This window comes from Pungitius pungitius, chromosome 20, assembly GCF_949316345.1.
Source record: "Pungitius pungitius chromosome 20, fPunPun2.1, whole genome shotgun sequence".
In the NCBI taxonomy this organism is placed as follows: domain Eukaryota; kingdom Metazoa; phylum Chordata; class Actinopteri; order Perciformes; family Gasterosteidae; genus Pungitius; species Pungitius pungitius.
In genome coordinates, this window is record NC_084919.1 from 237,234 (window position 1) to 256,685 (window position 19,452).

Here is a 19,452-nt window from a genome sequence, read left to right on the forward strand (position 1 = left end):
TACAATCTAACTCTAAATAGAAATACACTATTATAATAAAAAAGATTGACCAACATTTCTATGAATGTATCACACAGAAAATTGATGACGGTAATCATAGGTGTTGCCACACCTGAGTGACGTCAGAGCAACCTGCTATCAGGGGTGTGTCCGGCGTCTCTTCCTGTTTGTGAGCACAGAGACACACCTGAGCGTCTGAGCTCGGAGACAAACCTGGACATCTAGAGCTGACCTCCGTCAGGACACGTCACGTGACGGACACCGGTTCGTTCTTGATCTTTTTCACAAAATGCCTCCACCGTGCTCCTCCTCCCTCTCCCCCCTCTTTCTCCTCCTCCTCCTCGTCGTCGTGCGCCTCTCCGGAGCGGAGGACGCGGATTGCAGCGCGGCCTTCCGGTCCGGACAGGAGGACTTCGTGCTGGACGAGGAGGACGCAGTGAAGAGGGGCGCCGCGCTGCTGTCCACGGCGCGCGTGCGCTCTGCGGAGGCGTGCAGGAGCGCGTGCTGCGGGGACCCGCTGTGCAACCTGGCGCTGCTGGAGCCGCGCGGCGGGGGGCCGGACGCGGCTGAGGACCGCCAGTGCGTCCTGTTCAACTGCGTGTACAGAAACCGCTACGTGTGCCGGTTCGTGAACCTCAAAGGGTTCCTGAGCTACATCCGGGAGTCCGTGTTCCAGAAGTACCTGCGCGGACCTCGGGCCACAGGTGAGTCCCACTTGGATCAATCAGGACGGGATCAATACAAGATGGCTATCAACTATACATTATCAATATATAATTAGCAGGATTACATTCCACGTCATTTAGCTGAGGCTTTTATCCAAATCGATTTACAATAAGTTAATTTCAACCATAAGGAAACAAACTCCGAAGAACAAGTAATAAGAAAGTATTTCATCAAATAAGCCGATGTACTTGTTTTAGATAAACTGTACTTATAATGGATCTTAAGGTCTACAGTGTGTTAGTGTTTAGTCTGAAGAGGTGAAGGCTCTCTGTGGTCCTGATGTCATCACAGAGCTCCTTCCACCATTTAGGAGCAGGACACCAATCAATCAGGATCAATACTTTAATGTGAGAAATCCAAGAAGATCATTTAGTAGTATTGAGCCAATATGATATAATGCTGCATTAGAATCAGTTGACTCTGTCAACTGTCCTCAGGTCTGTGACATCATCTCATCATCTCTGTGATTTGACTAACTGCCCACAGGTGACGGCGCTCTGCCCATCGCCATAACGCCCCGTGATGTCATCATCCAGCCCGGCGAGGTGGTGACCCTCAGTGGCATCCAGAGCCTGGCGATGCACGACGCCCACATCGCCAAGTACCAGTGGAGTCTGTTTAGTGGAGACGCCAATGTCACCATGGAGGTATGTGAATGAGCTCAGGAACCAATCAGACGCCAGCATTACTCGTTCTACTAGTACTAGACTCCAGTTAGAACCTTTCTCACTGAGGTTCCATCTTGTTTAAAGGTTAAACGTCGTCCTCCCGTTTTTACATCTCATTACATGTCATTTATCTGACGCTTTTATCCAAAGCGACTTACAATAAGTGCATTTCCACATAGATACAAACTCAGAAGAACAAGTAACAAGAAAGTACATTTTTCATCAAATAAGCAGTTTCAAAACATGTGCCATTATAAGTACAGTTTAAGTGCTATTTATATAAGTGCGTTTTGTCTCATTCGTTGAAGTGGTTTTGGTTCTGCAGAAAACGGACAAACCCGACCAGGTGAGACTCTCCAACCTGAGGTCGGGTTCCTTCGTCTTCCAGCTGACCGTCATCGACTCCAACCACCAGCGCTCCCGAGCCTCCAACGTCTCTGTGGTCGTCCTCGACCCGCAGGGCTCCAGCAGTGAGTGCTCATGGGAAATGTAGTCCCTTCTGCTGACAGCATATTGATCCTTTAACCGCTTTATTGACCGGTATCAGTGTTTGTTGACATTCTGGTCCACGCCTCGACTCAACCCGCAAAACCGGTCCGACCGGAAATCCTGCCACACACACACACACACACACACATCCATACACAACACAACACACACACACACACACACACACACATCCATACACACACACACACACACACACACATCCATACACATCCATACACACACACACACATCCATACACAACACAACACACACACACATCCATACACAACACACACACACACACACACATCCATACACAACACAACACACACACACACACACACACACATCCACACACACACACACACATCCATACACATCCATACACACACACACACATCCATACACAACACAACACACACACACATCCATACACAACACAACACACACACACATCCATACACAACACACACACACACACACACATCCATACACAACACAACACACACACACACACACACACACACATCCACACACACACACACACACATCCATACACAACACACACACATCCATACACGACACAACACACACACACACACACATCCACACACACATCCACACACACACACACACACACACACACATCCATACACAACACACACACACACACACATCCATACACAACACAACACACACACACATCCATACACAACACACACACACACACACACATCCATACACATCCACACATACACACACACACACACATCCATACACAACACACACACACACATCCATACATCCATACATCCATACACAACACACACACACACATCCATACACAACACACACACACACACACACATCCATACACAACACACACACACACACACACATCCATACACAACACACACACACACACACATCCATACAACACACACACACACACACATCCATACAACACACACACACACACACATCCATACGTGCTTTTCCAGTATTTTTAATGTTTGTTGATCAAAAATTGATCATTATTTGAGGGAATATGAAGAAGCTTTTATTTTATTAACATTTAATAGAAACCACTCATTTGAATAATCCTTTGAATGCATGGTTAGACGTACAGTGTCCTCCTGTCCTCTGTCCCCAGCCTTCTGTCTGTCCCCGCTGAAGGTCGGTCCGTGTCGCGCTGCGTTTCCTCGCTGGCGCTACAACGCCGCGACCAGCACCTGTGAGAGCTTCCTGTTTGGAGGGTGTAAGTCCAACGACAACAACTTCCTGTCTGAGGAAGAGTGTGTGTCCGCCTGCAAAGGGGTCTCAGGTACACACAGTACACACAGTACACACAGAGTACACGTGTAGTATGCATCGTACACACAGCAGTTTAAATACTACGTTTTATGTGTTTTCAGCGTCATCAGAGAGAAGCATCTCACTGGCCGTCCCTGGTCAGTCCCACAATGCACCTCTTCATATCAGCTGTGCACCAGGAGTACGATGTAGGGGTTAAACGTGTACCTGTGTCCCAGATTGTCGGTCTCCCTGTGGTCCTGGTCAGCTGACCTGTGACTCTGACTGCTGCTTGGACAGAAGTCTGGAATGTGACCAGGTGAAGCAGTGTAAAGACGGAGCGGACGAGGAGCCCTGCAGCAAACGTAACACAAGTGCACACACCCACACAAAGCCACAGACACACACTCACACAGGTAAAGGATCACCCCCCCTCCTCCTCCTCTTCCTCAGTGAACGAAACCTTTAACCACCTGCTGGACATCCACGTGAACCAGAAGAAAGGTGAGTGACCGCCTACTAGCTCTGAGTGCTAACCAGCTACATGCTAACACCCCCCCTCCCCCCACAGCCCGGTGTGCCGAGCCCCCCCTCACCGGGGCGTGCCGGGCCAGTTTTACCCGCTGGTACTACGACCCTCTGGACAGGAAGTGCTCCCGCTTCACCTGGGGGGGGTGTGACGACAACGAGAACAACTTTGAGGAGGAAGCCGAGTGCAGCGAGACGTGTGCAGGAGTCACAGGTACCAAGTACACACAAGTACACACAAGTACACACAAGTACACACAAGTACACATCAGCATGTGGTACTACACAGCGAGTATTGTATTGTGATATTTATAAATGTGTATTATGAGTTTGATTAGTCTCTATACTCGCTTTCAGACAGTAGACACTGTAAATAAAAGAACACTTACCAATATCTCTTTTCCAAATTTACTCATTTATTTGACCCTCTTACTGTGTCTTTGTGTCCTCTTCTGCTTGCATCCTTGTCTTCCTGTGTCCTCATGTCTATATGTTCTTGTCTCCCTGTGTCCTTGTCTCATTACTCCTCGTGTCCTCACGTCCCCACAGAGCATGACGTCTTCTTCCCGGGGATGTTTGCTCGCTTTGGGGCCGAGGAGGAGGAGGAGGAAAGTAATTCGGGTAAGAACGTTTGAAACCACAAACATGGCCGACAGTTGGTGGTTCTGTGCTGCTGGGCGGTGACGTCGTAGTACTTTTGTCCATGTTGGTGTACTAGTACACGCTGAGAGTGATGGTGTGCTCCCTCCTTAGGGAACATCGCGCTGGCCATTTGTCTGTCGGTGGCCATCTTGGCTCTTTTGGCCGTGCTGACCTACTGCTTCTTGAGGTCCAGGAAGGAGCGCTCCCATAGGCCGGTGGCCACAGGCCCCGCCCACGTGGCGCTGTCAGAGCAGGACACCCTCGTCTACAACAACACCACCAAACCCATGTGAGGCAGTCGCCAAGACGACCGCGAAACGGGCTTGATTGTCAATAGCATTGGTGGCGCTGATTGGTGACGTCATGGCGATGGATCAGCTGGTCAGGGTGTACTTCCTGTGTCATGTTTCTGATCTATTTATGAATATTTTGGTTTTCAGCTGTTTCAGGTCGTTTAAATCTTCAATATGTTTTTAACCTCAAGTCTGTGATATTTGACATGATGTATAAATGTATAATATTTCTGAATAAATAATATTTCAACACCACGTGTCTCCATGACAACGAAGGCAGGTCTTTAGCAGCGGCTGAAAGCTCTTTAGACTTCCTAAATGTTCAAATAAATAAATGGTTTTATTGAAATCTCTGTGTTGTGACATAAATGATCTTTATATATGAGGTACTTTATACTAACTACATGTCAGGTACACCTCTGGATGAGTACAGGTGTTTTTGGGGAACCCTGCTGGTTCTGAGAGGGACTTTCACCTTGTCCAGTTTGAAATGACGCGCATGCGCAGAAGCTGTGAGATTTACTGACGGGCGGAGCTGATGGAGCTGAAATCTACGTTGAGTTACATGAAAGCTGACGGAGGTGAGTTCAGGCTCCGTTTCATCTTCATTCATTAGACTGTTTGTATGTTTCTAAACGGAAGTGGACGCCGAAGTGTTGCTTTACTTTGAAGCTGAACCGACTCGCGGGTTCGATTCCCCCTGATGGGAAAAAACACAAAAAGTTGTGAGAAATGTCACGAACGACGTGTTCGGACTCGCGGGTCGGAGGCGCGGCTTCTGACGCAGGAAATGTCCACATTTCAACATCACGCCACTGACCGAGTACGAGTTTACTGCTCGTTGTGTTCATAGTTTATAGTTAACGCAAATGAGCCCGTGTTCCATTCGGCGTGGACACCATGACACAAAAAACAAGACAACTTTAACGGCTCCTTCACCACCGCGGATTTAACACCAGGAAGCACCGGGGACACACGTCAGGACACACGTAAGGAGACACATCGGGACACACATCAGGACACACATCAGGAGACAGGTCAGGACACACGTAAGGAGACACATCAGGAGACACGTCAAGACACACATCAGGAGACACGTAAGGACACATATCAGGAGACACGTAAGGAGACACGTCAGGACACACGTCAGGAGACACGTAAGGAGACACGTCAGGACACACATCAGGATACACATCAGGAGACACGTCAGGAGACACGTAAGGAGACACGTCAGGAGACACATCAGGACACACATCAGGAGACACATCAGGACACACGTAAGGAGACACATCAGGAGACACGTCAGGACACACATCAGGACACACATCAGGAGACACGTCAGGAGACACGTAAGGAGACACGTCAGGACACACATCAGGACACACATCAGGAGACACGTCAGGAGACACGTCAAGACACACATCAGGACACACATCAGGAGACACGTCAGGAGACACGTCAAGACACACATCAGGACACACATCAGGAGACACGTCAGGACACACATCAGGAGACACGTCAGGACACACATCAGGACACACATCAGGAGACACGTCAGGAGACACGTCAAGACACACATCAGGACACACATCAGGAGACACGTCAGGAGACACGTAAGGAGACACATCAGGACACACATCAGGACACACATCAGGAGACACATCAGGACACACGTAAGGAGACACATCAGGAGACACGTCAGGACACACATCAGGACACACATCAGGAGACACGTCAGGAGACACGTAAGGAGACACGTCAGGAGACACATCAGGACACACATCAGGAGACACATCAGGACACACATCAGGACACACGTAAGGAGACACATCAGGAGACACGTCAGGACACACATCAGGACACACATCAGGAGACACGTCAGGAGACACGTCAGGAGACACATCAGGACACACATCAGGAGACACATCAGGACACACGTAAGGAGACACATCAGGAGACACGTCAGGACACACATCAGGACACACATCAGGAGACACTTCAGGAGACACGTCAAGACACACATCAGGACACACATCAGGAGACACGTCAGGAGACACGTAAGGACACACATCAGGAGACACATCAGGAGACACGTCAGGAGACACATCAGGACACACATCAGGAGACACGTCAGGAGACACGTCAAGACACACATCAGGACACACATCAGGAGACACGTCAGGAGACACGTAAGGAGACACGTCAGGAGACACATCAGGACACACATCAGGACACACATCAGGAGACACATCAGGACACACGTAAGGAGACACATCAGGACACACATCAGGAGACACATCAGGACACACGTAAGGAGACACATCAGGAGACACGTCAAGACACACATCAGGACACACATCAGGAGACACGTAAGGAGACACATCAGGACACACGTAAGGAGACACATCAGGAGACACGTCAGGAGACAGGTCAGGACACACGTAAGGAGACACATCAGGAGACACGTCAAGACACACATCAGGACACACATCAGGAGACACGTCAGGAGACAGGTCAGGACACACGTAAGGAGACACATCAGGAGACACGTCAAGACACACATCAGGACACACATCAGGAGACACGTCAGGAGACACGTAAGGAGACACGTCAGGAGACACATCAGGACACACATCAGGAGACACGTCAGGAGACACGTCAAGACACACATCAGGACACACATCAGGACACACATCAGGAGACACGTCAGGAGACACGTAAGGAGACACGTCAGGAGACACATCAGGACACACATCAGGACACACATCAGGAGACACATCAGGACACACGTAAGGAGACACATCAGGACACACATCAGGAGACACATCAGGACACACGTAAGGAGACACATCAGGAGACACGTCAAGACACACATCAGGACACACATCAGGAGACACGTAAGGAGACACATCAGGACACACGTAAGGAGACACATCAGGAGACACGTCAGGAGACAGGTCAGGACACACGTAAGGAGACACATCAGGAGACACGTCAAGACACACATCAGGACACACATCAGGAGACACGTCAGGAGACAGGTCAGGACACACGTAAGGAGACACATCAGGACACATATCAGGACACATATCAGGAGACACGTAAGGACACACATCAGGACACACATCAGGAGACACGTAAGGAGACACATCAGGACACACGTAAGGAGACACATCAGGAGACACGTCAGGAGACAGGTCAGGACACACGTAAGGAGACACATCAGGAGACACGTCAAGACACATATCAGGAGACACGTAAGGAGACACGTCAGGACACATATCAGAACACATACCAGGAGACACGTAAGGACACATACCAGAAGACACGTCAAAACACACATCAGGACACACGTCAGGACACACGTCAGGACATGCACGTTGACCACTAAAGACTGGACCATGCGTCTGAGTCTACTTCTGCTTCTTCAATTAATGGTTCTAAAAGACTCCAGAACACCAGGTGGTTTGTGTATTTATTTATCAGAGACTTTGAGAGTGTGATGTCATCAGGCAGTGATGCGTTCAGGGACACATTCGGCTGCTGTAGATATATTGTGACTGAAGGAGTTACAACTAACATTTTCAGAGATAATCACTCTTCCTCCGCTACATCAGTCGAGGAGACGGTGTTGATCCTCCTCCTCTTCATCGGTCAGACAGGTAACTGGTCTCCCTGCCCAGGGGACGGGGTGATGATCCTCTCATGACCTCCACATGTATGCAGGTCAGTGGCTCCTCATCCTCCTCATCCCTGTTTATTGGAGCATCTAAAGACGCTGCGGCCCTTTGACCAGCACTGAGTTGATCCATGATGTTTCCTCTGAGCTCGGCTCCACTCCTCCATCTGTTGAGGAAGATCATGAGATGTAAATGAAAGGTCCAGAACAAGCTCAACTATGCGAGCAGCGGAGCAGAGGCCTCTGTTCGTTGAGTCAATACACTGATCACAAAGGTGTCTTTGTATAAAGCTACCTTCAGTCCAACTGTGTCCTTGTGTCTCTGACGGCCTGTCTGTCACAGATCCGTCCTTGTTGTCGTCTGCGTTCATGAGTGCCGTCTTTCTTCCAGTCGTTGGTGGAGGGAACCGACAGCTCCACGTCAGAGACATCACACACACAGAAGACAATGCCCTCTGTCTCTGAACCTTCTAACTCCTGTCTGTTCAAAAACTAAAAACATTTTTAAAAGTTTAAAAAGTCAGACGTTTATTGATTATCAATCATCTTAAAATGCTGCATTAATGGACTCGGCCCTCTTTTAAAGATTCATAATATCTGTGATGCACCTGATGCATCAGTACGTTCAAACCTTTAAATAATCAGGAACTAATCAATTATTACTTATTTCTCATCATTATTATTCATAGTGTCTAATATTTTATTCCATGCTATAAACTACAAAAGCTAAAGAGATGATGTCACTCTCGTAATCCAGTCCCTTCATAATGTGATGTCATCATAAAGCACCTTCTTAGAGTTCAGTCCGGCAGGTGGCAGGTCTGTCCCTCACACTGAGATTAATTGGATTAGGCCCCGCCCCCCTCTGATGTCACAGTGGCAGGTCGGTCCCTCCGAGCTGAGCCGTCCATAAGGGTCCTCGTCTCAGCCACCCTGCAGACGCTGTGTTTGAGGTACGCTGGGATTTTACACAACTTAATCGTGTTATTGATCCTATCAGCAGGACAAAGAACTAGACAGGTATGTTTTCTAGGATGGACGAGGTGTGGGTGTGTGTCTCTGTGTGTGTCTCTGTGTGTCTCCGTGTGTCTCAGTGTGTGTCTCTGTGTGTATCTGTGTCTCTGTGTGTGTTTCCGTGTGTGTCTCTGTGTGTGTCTCTGTGTGTCTCCGTGTGTCTCAGTGTGTGTCTCTGTGTGTATCTGTGTCTCTGTGTGTGTTTCCGTGTGTGTCTCTGTGTGTGTCTCCGTGTGTGTCTCTGTGTGTCTCTGTGTGTGTCTCTGTGTGTCTCTGTGTGTGTCTCTGTGTGTGTCTCTGTGTCTCTGTGTGTGTCTGTGTGTGTTTCCGTGTGTGTCTCTGTGTGTGTCTCTGTGTGTGTCTCTGTGTCAGTGTCAATAGAAATGTCAGGTCTTCAGATTAACCAATCACAGCGTTGGTGTTTTTTGTTGGCCACGCTTCCGAGGCTCATGGGTAGTGTAGTTTTTATACAGCCTTACATAAGATAGGACGCATCACTCTGTTGACGTCATCACCATGGCAACAACCTCACACTACTGTACTGTTTATGGTGGTGTGTACTGGTCCATAGTGGTTTGTACCGGTCCATGGTGAATTGTACTGGTCCATGGTGGTGTGTACTGGTCCATCATGGTGTGTACTGGTCCATCATGGTGTGTACTGGTCCATGGTGGTTTGTACTGGTCCATGGTGGTGTGTACTGGTCCATCATGGTGGTGTGTACTGGTCCATCATGGTGGTTTGTAATGGTCCATCATGGTGTGTACTGGTCCATCATGGTGTGTAATTGTCCATCATTGTGTGTACTGGTCCATCGTGGTGTGTAATGGTCCATCATGGTGTGTACTGGTCCATCATGGTGTGTAATGGTCCATCATGGTGTGTACTGGTCCATGGTGGTGTGTACTGGTCCATGGTGGTGTGTACTGGTCCATCATGGTGTGTAATGGTCCATCATGGTGTGTAATGGTCCATCATGGTGTGTAATGGTCCATCATGGTGTGTACTGGTCCATCATGGTGTGTAATGGTCCATCATGGTGTGTACTGGTCCATCATGGTGTGTACTGGTCCATCGTGGTGTGTAATGGTCCATCATGGTGTGTAATGGTCCATCGTGGTGTGTACTGGTCCATCGTGGTGTGTACTGGTCCATGGTGGTGTGTACTGGTCCATCATGGTGTGTAATGGTCCATCATGGTGTGTACTGGTCCATCATGGTGTGTAATGGTCCATGGTGGTTTGTAATGGTCCATCATGGTGTGTACTGGTCCATCATGGTGTGTAATGGTCCATCATGGTGTGTACTGGTCCATCGTGGTGTGTACTGGTCCATCATGGTGTGTACTGGTCCATGATGAGCTGGGGTCAGGGGTCGTTATTTTCAACTTCTGGTTGACTTTTGAGTCACGTTTCAATGAAACAAGTAGAAGTTCTTCTCTGCATGTTTAGAGACAGGATGAAGCTCTGAAAGCTGTTTCTTGACTTGTGCCCCCCACCCCTCAGACTCCTGCTGCCTGTCTGCTGCCCCCCCCATCAGTAATGAGCGCGCCCCGTCAGCCTCGCCCTCCGACTCCTCCGACCCCCGCCCTGCGAGCCTAATCTCCATGCTGTCCTCCGGATCCTCCCGGAGCGGTGACCTGGACCTGATCCCTGCGGGGGCTGAGAAGGGGGCGGGGCCGTACCCGGGTCCCGACACCAAGGGGCGGAGCGATATTGACAGCAAAGAGTCCACAAAAAGAATGCCGCCGAACCCTCAGCCGACCTATTTGGACCGGGTCGTCATGGAGATCATCGAGACCGAGAGGATGTATGTCAGAGACCTGCGCATGATTGTGGAGGTGAGTTCTAGTCCCGCCCCCCACGAAAGGACAACATCTCAGAGGTCGGGTGTTCTTATAGATCTACATTAGAAAAGTAGTAGAATTTAGAGACTTCAGATCCGAGGACTGTGTCCCAGAGGACAGGTGTAATTTAGGTAAAGCCGGTAGACACTATAATTAACCGGTTAAGACCCAATGGATTAGCTGCTTATGTCCCAGTGAGGGATCACAGATAAACCCGGACCCAGGAGATCTGAACGTGCAGAGTGACGTCTAAGATGTCCTCAACACACAGTGAGACAGGGACACTCGTCCTGCATCTCTCACAGTCTTTGTTCATCAAGGCCCCCCTCCCTGTCCCCCCCACAGGACTACCTGGCTCACATCATTGATCAGTGCGACCTATCGATCCGTCCTGAGCAGGTCTGTTCCCTGTTTGGAAACATCGAGGACATCTATGAATTCAACAGGTGAAACACAATGATCATAAATAGCAATCAATACGTTTCTGTGGCGCTGGGCTTCATTTTGGTGCATTTTCTCTGCAGTGTGCTGAGGACATGATTTCATCAATGTTTAGAATAATCAATAACTGTTGAGAAATCACAAAACAAATGTGTGTATTGATGAATATATTTGAAGGGAGAACAGAATTAAACTATTTTATTTTAATAACAAGGCCATGCTGGTCATGTGACCTCACTAAACCCATCACATGATGAGCTTGCATTAAATTATAGATGTTTAAATACCATCATGTTCACGTTGTCATGGTGACCGTTTCCTGTCCACAGCGAGCTGCTTCAGGCTTTGGATCTCTGTGACAACGACCCGGTCGCCGTCGCCAGGTGCTTCGTCCTGAAGGTGAATATTGATCAATAACTAATCAGAGGTGATCAATGGGCATTGATGGTGATCAAGATGGTGATGAGGAGGAGGATGGTAGTGATGGTGATGAAGATGGTGATGAGGAGGATGGTGATGAAGATCAGAACCAATCTGAGTTCTTGTTTGTTCTTTTCAGAGTGAGTACTTTGAGATCTACACACAGTACTGCACCAACTACCCAAAGTAAGTCTACTCCGGCCCACAATGGACTACTACAGTACATGTGTATCTACCACCTGTCTCTACCTGTCCTCCCCCAGCTCCGTGGCCTCTCTCACTGACTGCATGAGGAACAAATGTCTGGCCAAGTTCTTCCGTGACCGGCAGGCGTCGCTGAAGCGCTCGCTGCCTCTGGGCTCGTACCTGCTCAAACCAGTCCAGAGGATCCTCAAGTACCACCTGCTGCTCCAGGTACGCTGACCATGTGCTCATGCAGACACAGGTGATGGATGTGAGGACGGTTATTGTTCTGGTGATAGTGAGGATGACGATGGTGATGATGATGATGAAGAAGATGCTGATGAAGATGGTGTTTTCCTCAGGAGATAGCAAAGCACTTTGACCCCCAGGAGGCAGGCTATGAGGTGGTGGAGGAGGCCATTTACACCATGACGGGCGTCGCCTGGTACATCAACGACATGAAGAGGAAGCACGAGCACGCCGTCAGACTGCAGGTGGGTGGCAGTACTCCCACAGGACCCTGCTGAGGTACACGCATGAGGTACATGAACTGTGCTGCCTCCCTCAGGAGGTCCAGTCTCTGCTGCTGAACTGGAAGGGTCAGGACCTCACCACCTACGGGGAGCTGGTCCTGGAGGGAACCTTCAAGGTCCACCGGGCGAAGAACGAGAGGACGCTGTTCCTGTTTGAGCGCATGCTGCTCATCACCAAGCGCCGCGGAGACCACTATGTGTACAAGACACACATCTCTGTGAGGCCCCGCCCACAACATGGCCTCCTGCCCTCAGCAGCACTATTGGAGTTTGTTTGTGTGTTCATTTCTGTCTCTGTGTGGTTTCAGTGCTCCACTCTGATGCTGATCGAAAGCGCCAAAGACTCTCTGAGCTTCAGTGTGACTCATTACAAACACCCCAAGCAAGCCCACACCGTTCAGGTGAGATCACCTGCTCACCTGGAACCCAATCATTTGAATAGTTGGTGTGTTTTCTAAACATACTAATGTATATAGGTATAATTTATATACTTTTAAATGTGTGCATATGTAAATATTGTTGCCAAGTACAAACTCCATCATGTTGAATTCCAGGCGAAGTCGGTGGAGGAGAAAAAGCTTTGGGCTCATCACATCAAACGCATAATTCTGGAGAACCACAAGGCCGTCATCCCTCAGAAGGTCCAACACCACTAGCACCAGTACACACACCAGTACACACAAACCCGTCTACACGTACTAGTACACACACCAGTACACACAAACCCGTCTACACGTACTAGTACACACACCAGTACACACAAACCCGTCTACACGTACTAGTACACACACCAGTACACACAAACCCGTCTACACGTACTAGTACACACACCAGTACACACAAACCCGTCTACACGTACTAGTACACACACCAGTACACACAAACCCGTCTACACGTACTAGTACACACACCAGTACACACAAACCCGTCTACACGTACTAGTACACACACCAGTACACACAAACCCGTCTACACGTACTAGTACACACACCAGTACACACAAACCCGTCTACACGTACTAGTACACACACCAGTGAGCATCAACCGCAGCGTCAAAGGTGGAATTAATTGTTGGTGTGTTTCAGGCTAAAGAGGCCATCTTGGAAATGGACTCCATATGTAAGTTAATGTTAAACGTTGTACAGATGTTTGCTTGAAAATGAGGTAGAAAAGGTCCGTTGTCATGGGGATAGTTGTTGGTCCGTTGTCGTGGTGTTCGTCTGACATGGGCTGTGTATCACTGAACGTTGTGGTCCTCGCTGTAGATGCTCCCAGGTATCGGTACAGCCCTGAGCGGCTGAAGAAGGCTTTGTCCTGTCAGTCTGACGAGTTTCCACCGGACGGTCGTCAGGGACAACGACAGTCCGGTAAACAAGAATACATTTGAACTACTTCCTGTTTATAGATTTGATCCAGTTTGTTCCATCAATACATTTGATGTGGTTCTGTTTTCTTCTTCAGAGCCAATCCAAAAAACACTGAAAAGCAGCAAAGGTAAATACACCCACCCTAAAGCGTTGCCATGACGACTTCAATGACAATGCTAATGCTTCTGCTAATCTGCTAATTGGAGATAACAATAACAATGTTATTAATAATGTTGATGTAAATTATAGTAATAATGATAATAATACAAATAATCAGGATATTGATGATAATGTGCTTTTCTTCTTCTGCTGATTCCTCCGATGATCAGTCATCGTCAAGGTAAGAAACAACAACTCCTCTTCCTCCTCTTCCTCTCAGCATCAGATTAGTTATCAGAAAGATGAAACAGCAGTAAGACAGTGTGGGGGGGGGGTTGTGTGTATTTCTGTGTGTGTGTGGGGATGGGGGGGTGTTTATGTGTGTGTGTGTTTGGGGGGGGGGGGTTGGGGGGGGCAGAGGGGGAGGGGCTCTCTCCCGCTGGGCGTGGTTGAGGATGACCCGGAGGAAGAGGAGGAGCTCGGCAGCAGGAAGCACTCTGCAGCGGGACAGCTCTCTGATGATGAAGAAGAGGAGGAGACGACGGCACCCCCTCCCCGGTGGTCTCCTGGGGCGGCGGAGGAGGAGGAGGAGGAAGACAGCAACTTTGAGGACCTCCTGCTGGAGGATGACTTCACCAGCTCCGTGCTGGCCGCCGTCTCCTGCTGGGCTCTGTTTTGGTCAGGCGTTACCACGGTGACAAGCTACTTCCTGTTTCCTCCTCACCGTCCCGGCTGCATAACCCACTAAAAGCTGCTGAGAAGTCGTTTATCCGCCTAATGAGCTTCACATGGTGAACTAACACCAAACCGTCAGCTTTTATTAATAACAAAGTAGCTTCCAGATGAATCGTCTCTCTTTGTGCGGCCTCATGGTGCCATCTAGTGGTGAAGAGCCCATCAGAGCCTCCAGAACCACGACGGGAACAAAGAACAACGGAATGAAACGAACCCCACCTGACTTCTGAGGAGGTCCAGGCCTGACGTGAGATAATAAAGGAACCACCTCTTTCAGGGACACAGTGCTGTCCTCTGCACACTGTGCGCAGGGTAACGTTAGCTGTTGAGATGGAAGTAGCCTAGCAGCTAGCTTAGCCTAGCAGCTAGCTTAGCATAACGGTGCTTTACAGTAAGTGGTCTGTTTGCCACTCACACCACTTCTGTTTGGCACATGGAGGAATTCCTCAGTTCTCCGCTGTCTTCGCTCCTCTGTGTTTTCCTTCCAACGCACAAAGCTCTCTCTTGCTTTCTCTGATGTAACAGCAGCTAGCCGCCGCTTTGTTTCCACGGTCAACTTCCTGTTTACTTCCAGTCCCGGAGGTTTACTAGAATAAATTGTTTTGTCGCATTAATCTACAGATGCGCATAGATTAACGTGTTTATGTTGTCAGCTCTAATAACACTTCAAACCTTTTTATCTGACTTTTGTTGAAGCAGGAGGACGAATGCAGAGTCTCCTTCGACAGCTGTGAGCAGAAAAATGGCTGTTTTCCTGAGGAAGAAGAGCCAGGTGAAACCGAACCATCAACCGGACAGGTAGACGAGAGAGCAGCAGGCGGCTCGCAGGTTTGATGTCACAGATTCTCAGGTCCAGATCCACCTCTTTGTGAAGTAACATGACAAATAATCCGGGAACCTCTGTGCCTCATTGCGTTGGCGGTGTTAGCTTCTCACGGTGTTAGCGGTGTTAGCTTCTCGTGGCGTTAGCGGTGTTAGCTTCTCGTGGCGTTAGCGGTGTTAGCTTCTCGTGGTGGTGGCTTCTCGTGGCGTTCGCACTTCGCTGAGTTAGCTTCTCGCGTAACAAACCAACACTGATATTTGTTGATTGTTGGTGTGAACACATCACTAACTGGGTGACCGCGGTCCGGATCTGGACCCAATGCTGCCAAAAGCACTCTGGGATCTGGCACTTTTTTCTTCAGTGAGGAAGAGATTTGACAGAACTTCTAACCATGTGTCCCGTGTCCTCCTTTTCAGTCTTCCTCAGACAAGCAGAAGAAGCCAGACTCTGAACCAACAGGACTGCCTGAATCAGAACCTTCTGATCCGGAACGTTTGTCTGATCCACACAAACGTTCCGGATCAGAGGATTGCCGGATCGCAGCCCCTCCTCAAAGGTCAGAGGAGAAGAAACCAGAAGGACATCCGGAGTCCACGGAGCAACCGACTTCCGCCACAACCGACTCAGACTCCAGGACCCTGAGCAGCGCAGAGTCCTCAGAGGACGAGGAGGAGGCCAAGGAGGTGCCGGCAAAGGAGGGCGAAGCCGTCAGCATCCTTCCCTCGTCCGTCCTGGACAAAGCCGGCGCTATCGCTCAGCACTTCAGCAGCGTGAAGCGAAGCGGGTCGGCCCCGGATGAGGGCCACTCGCTTGGCTCTGGGTCGCCACGGTTACGGAGCCAAACCGGCAGCTTCTGTGCCGAACCCTCGGCGGACCTGACCCTTCTGTCCCCACGGGAAGACGTCTTTTTAGACGTCGATCGGGGGATCCGACAGAGGCGGGACTCCGCCCTGTCCAAGCAGGACCAGCTGCTCATCGGCAAAATCAGGAGCTACTATGAGAACGCCGAGAGCGAGGACGCCGCCTTCAGCCTCCAGCGCAGGGAGAGTCTGACGTACATCCCCACCGGGCTGGTCCGGAGCTCCGTCAGCCGGCTCAACAGCATCCCGAAGGACGAGGCGGTCCACACCGATCCCTCAAGCCTGGAGTCAGCTCTGCCAGCGGATACCTGGGGTCACATGGCCTCTACTGAGTCCCTGGACTCTTTCAAGTCCGATCAGAGAAGCACCGATCCAGAGGATCTAGAAGACATCCGCTGGTCAAGGTCTCACAGCTTGCAGGAGAATCCTTCTGATGATGAAGAGTTCAGACCTTCTTCTGAAATGATTACGGTCTGGCAGACGATGGAGCGAGAGATCGGCCGATCTCAAGGCGACGCCGGGGGTCTTCCACGGCCCCAAGAAGTTCTGAGCGGGGCCAAGATCATCCTGCCAGACACGGCTGAGGCCTCCAGCAGCAGCTGTCACAGAGAGGAATCCGTTAGTTCTTCACCCCCCCGGCTTAGATCCTCTACTGAGAGTCGTACAGGATGTCTGAAGGAGATGCTGAAGGTGTTTGGGGAAGAGGGGATTAGCCTCAGAGCTCCGGTTCTTCGCGTTGCCCGGCTGAAGTCCAAAGAGGAACCGGTCACCGAGGACTCAGACCCACTGGACGACGTTGACTCAAAAAGCAAAGTCCTCAATCTGGCCCGTCGGTACAGCCAGCGGATCAAAACCACCAAGCCGATGGTCCGACAGCGGATTCCTGGGGTCCTCGTGGGGGGGAGGACTTTACTCTGTGTGGAGGAGGAGAAGCAGGCAGCAGGTACCAGGACCTCCTTTTACCTTTTACCTTTCCTCAGGTACAGCCACAACCTTCCCTGAGATACAAACCTAATTTAAAGAACTTTGATTTGAAGAATATGAGTTTACAGGGTCCTACATTTTTTGGATTTGAGGAAACTGCAACATAATTTATGATAACGGTGTGAAACATATTTAAGAAAGAGAGAGACTGCTGTTAGTGTAACTTTGATGTTTTGTCTCCTGTAGATAAACCCAACATTCCTCATAACCAGGCCACTTCTCCACCGCCCAACCCCGTGGACCCAAACCGGCCTGTGAAACCGGGTCGAGCTCGCTCCCGCAGCCCTCTGACCCCCCCCACTGAGTGTTTCCACTGGCCCGACGTCCGAGAGCTGCGCTCCAGATACTCGGACCAGGACCGCCCCCCGAAGAGCCCCGTGGGCCGCAGCCTCTCCATCCCAGAGCAGCTGTGTGACGGAGGTCTGAGGAGGCGCTCCAGCTGCTCCTCGGAGCACCTCCTCGCGGAGGGGGGGTCGCAGGAGAGGGACGAGCGCAGCAGGCGTCTGCACCGAGCCAAATCTCTGGACCTGCGGCCGGGCGGAGCGCACGCGGCCGACGTGCAGGAGCTGCAGGAGCGCGTCGCTAACGGTTACTACGTGGCGGCGGAGGCGGCGCTGCCTGGCGACGAGCAGCACAAGATCCTGGTGATGGAGAAGCTTCCGGACTCCCAGTCGCCGGTTGCAGAAGACGACTACGTCCAGATCCGCTCCCCCACCAGCAGGGAGAAGATCTCCATCATGGCCGTCATGGACCGCTGCCGGGTCTACCAGGACTCTGACGAGTACCGGCGGAGGGAGGACGGAAAGACCTCATCCGAGTCCTCCGGTCGTCAGGACGACCAGCCGAAGGCGGGGGGGTCGAACCCCCGCCCGAGGACGGAGGGCGGTCAGAAGAGCGTCGTGAAGAGTCTGAGAGAGAAGTTCCAGAGCCGGAGCTGAGGAGCAGAAGAAGATTCACACATATGGAAATATGCTTGTTAAGTCTATGAAATAATCATTTTCCACATCTATTTTTAGCTTTTTATGTAAAAAAAACAAACAAATAACACAAGGTCCTCGCTGGTATTTAAGAAATGAATAAATCCAAAACAATATGTGAATATCTGTAATATTTGGTGAGCATTTGGCTTCTTTTGTCACATGTTGTTTTATATGATATCCTATCATAGTATGCTATGTTATTTTATATAATGTTATATTTTGATGTGTTATTTTCCTGCAGTCAGTGAACTAACCACTACAGTCACTTTGTTTATTCTCATTTTGTAGATGAAATTGTAGGAAGTCTTTTTAGTGGGACATCTTCAGAGGAAAACTATGAACCAGAAATGAGGATTTTATGACCAAAAAACCAACTTTGTTTCATTTCAAGCGTTACTTTACCAACGAGACTCCAAACCAGGGACATATTTAACTTTAACCTGCTGTTTGAATGATAATTATTATTATTATTATACATGACGAGTCAACCGCTAACATCTGGTGATGTTTGGTGGGACACAAACGTCTAGAATGTGTCTTCATATGTTCACGAATCAGGAACATTTATTACCATAATATGTCAGATCTAGGAATTAGACAGTAAGACAAGGTAATGGCATGTTGAATGTTTGGTATGTCTCATGTATGTAGTGGAGCATCACAGCTTATGACGTAATAAAGTCATCATGAGACAGCTGAGCTTTCTGATATGTGATACACACTGAAGCTGATAATCAATAAAAGAGAACTAGAAACATCACAGACATGATGTCATGACCCCTCAGTAAATGGATGGATGTAAATGAGTGTTCTTATGGTGACGTACACACAAGTTCTGCTCTTCATAAA

The 19,452-nt window shown here is 49.5% G+C and overlaps 2 protein-coding genes across 9 annotated transcripts; both read left to right on the forward strand.

Annotated features, from left to right (window-relative positions):
• Window positions 1-147: 147 nt before the first annotated feature.
• LOC119195242 (kunitz-type protease inhibitor 1-like) lies at window positions 148-4,891 on the forward strand. The gene is made up of 10 exons (XM_037450037.2): window positions 148-704; window positions 1,213-1,373; window positions 1,720-1,864; window positions 3,037-3,207; window positions 3,299-3,334; window positions 3,416-3,541; window positions 3,630-3,680; window positions 3,748-3,918; window positions 4,254-4,325; window positions 4,458-4,891. The coding sequence occupies exons 1-10, from the start codon at window positions 290-292 to the stop codon at window positions 4,637-4,639; spliced, it is 1,530 nt and encodes a 509-aa protein (XP_037305934.2). The 5' UTR covers window positions 148-289; the 3' UTR covers window positions 4,640-4,891.
• A 216-nt stretch (window positions 4,892-5,107) lies between these two features.
• On the forward strand, window positions 5,108-19,363 carry LOC119195233 (pleckstrin homology domain-containing family G member 3-like). 8 transcript variants are annotated; one of them, XM_062559501.1, is made up of 18 exons: window positions 5,205-5,220; window positions 8,298-8,365; window positions 10,838-11,172; window positions 11,524-11,624; window positions 11,949-12,018; window positions 12,179-12,225; window positions 12,303-12,453; window positions 12,585-12,716; window positions 12,791-12,973; window positions 13,064-13,156; window positions 13,310-13,396; window positions 13,841-13,874; window positions 14,021-14,122; window positions 14,217-14,249; window positions 14,452-14,462; window positions 15,656-15,784; window positions 16,196-17,582; window positions 17,810-19,363. In XM_062559501.1, the coding sequence occupies exons 2-18, from the start codon at window positions 8,356-8,358 to the stop codon at window positions 18,559-18,561; spliced, it is 3,657 nt and encodes a 1,218-aa protein (XP_062415485.1). In that variant the 5' UTR covers window positions 5,205-5,220; window positions 8,298-8,355; the 3' UTR covers window positions 18,562-19,363. The 8 variants fall into 8 exon arrangements, with proteins under 8 accessions (XP_037305916.2, XP_062415483.1, XP_062415485.1 ...); XM_037450019.2 differs by lacking the exon at window positions 8,298-8,365 and having other exon boundaries at window positions 5,108-5,220; XM_062559499.1 differs by lacking the exon at window positions 8,298-8,365 and having other exon boundaries at window positions 5,108-5,220; window positions 15,656-15,754.
• Window positions 19,364-19,452: the final 89 nt, after the last annotated feature.

What these genes read in the sequence shown, in the direction of transcription:
- LOC119195242 (XM_037450037.2), top strand. Translation starts at nt 290, where the DNA reads ATGCCTCCACCGTGCTCCTCCTCCCTCTCCCCCCTCTTTCTCCTCCTC. An exon ending in CGACCCGCAGGGCTCCAGCA is followed by an intron (nt 1,865 to 3,036) that starts GTGAGTGCTCAT and finishes CTCTGTCCCCAG; the next exon opens with CCTTCTGTCTGTCCCCGCTG. An exon ending in GGAGGAGGAAAGTAATTCGG is followed by an intron (nt 4,326 to 4,457) that starts GTAAGAACGTTT and finishes CTCCCTCCTTAG; the next exon opens with GGAACATCGCGCTGGCCATT.
- LOC119195233 (XM_037450019.2), top strand. Translation starts at nt 5,178, where the DNA reads ATGGAGCTGAAATCTACGTTGAGTTACATGAAAGCTGACGGAG. An exon ending in ACCTGCGCATGATTGTGGAG is followed by an intron (nt 11,173 to 11,523) that starts GTGAGTTCTAGT and finishes TCCCCCCCACAG; the next exon opens with GACTACCTGGCTCACATCAT. An exon ending in CCAGGTGCTTCGTCCTGAAG is followed by an intron (nt 12,019 to 12,178) that starts GTGAATATTGAT and finishes TGTTCTTTTCAG; the next exon opens with AGTGAGTACTTTGAGATCTA.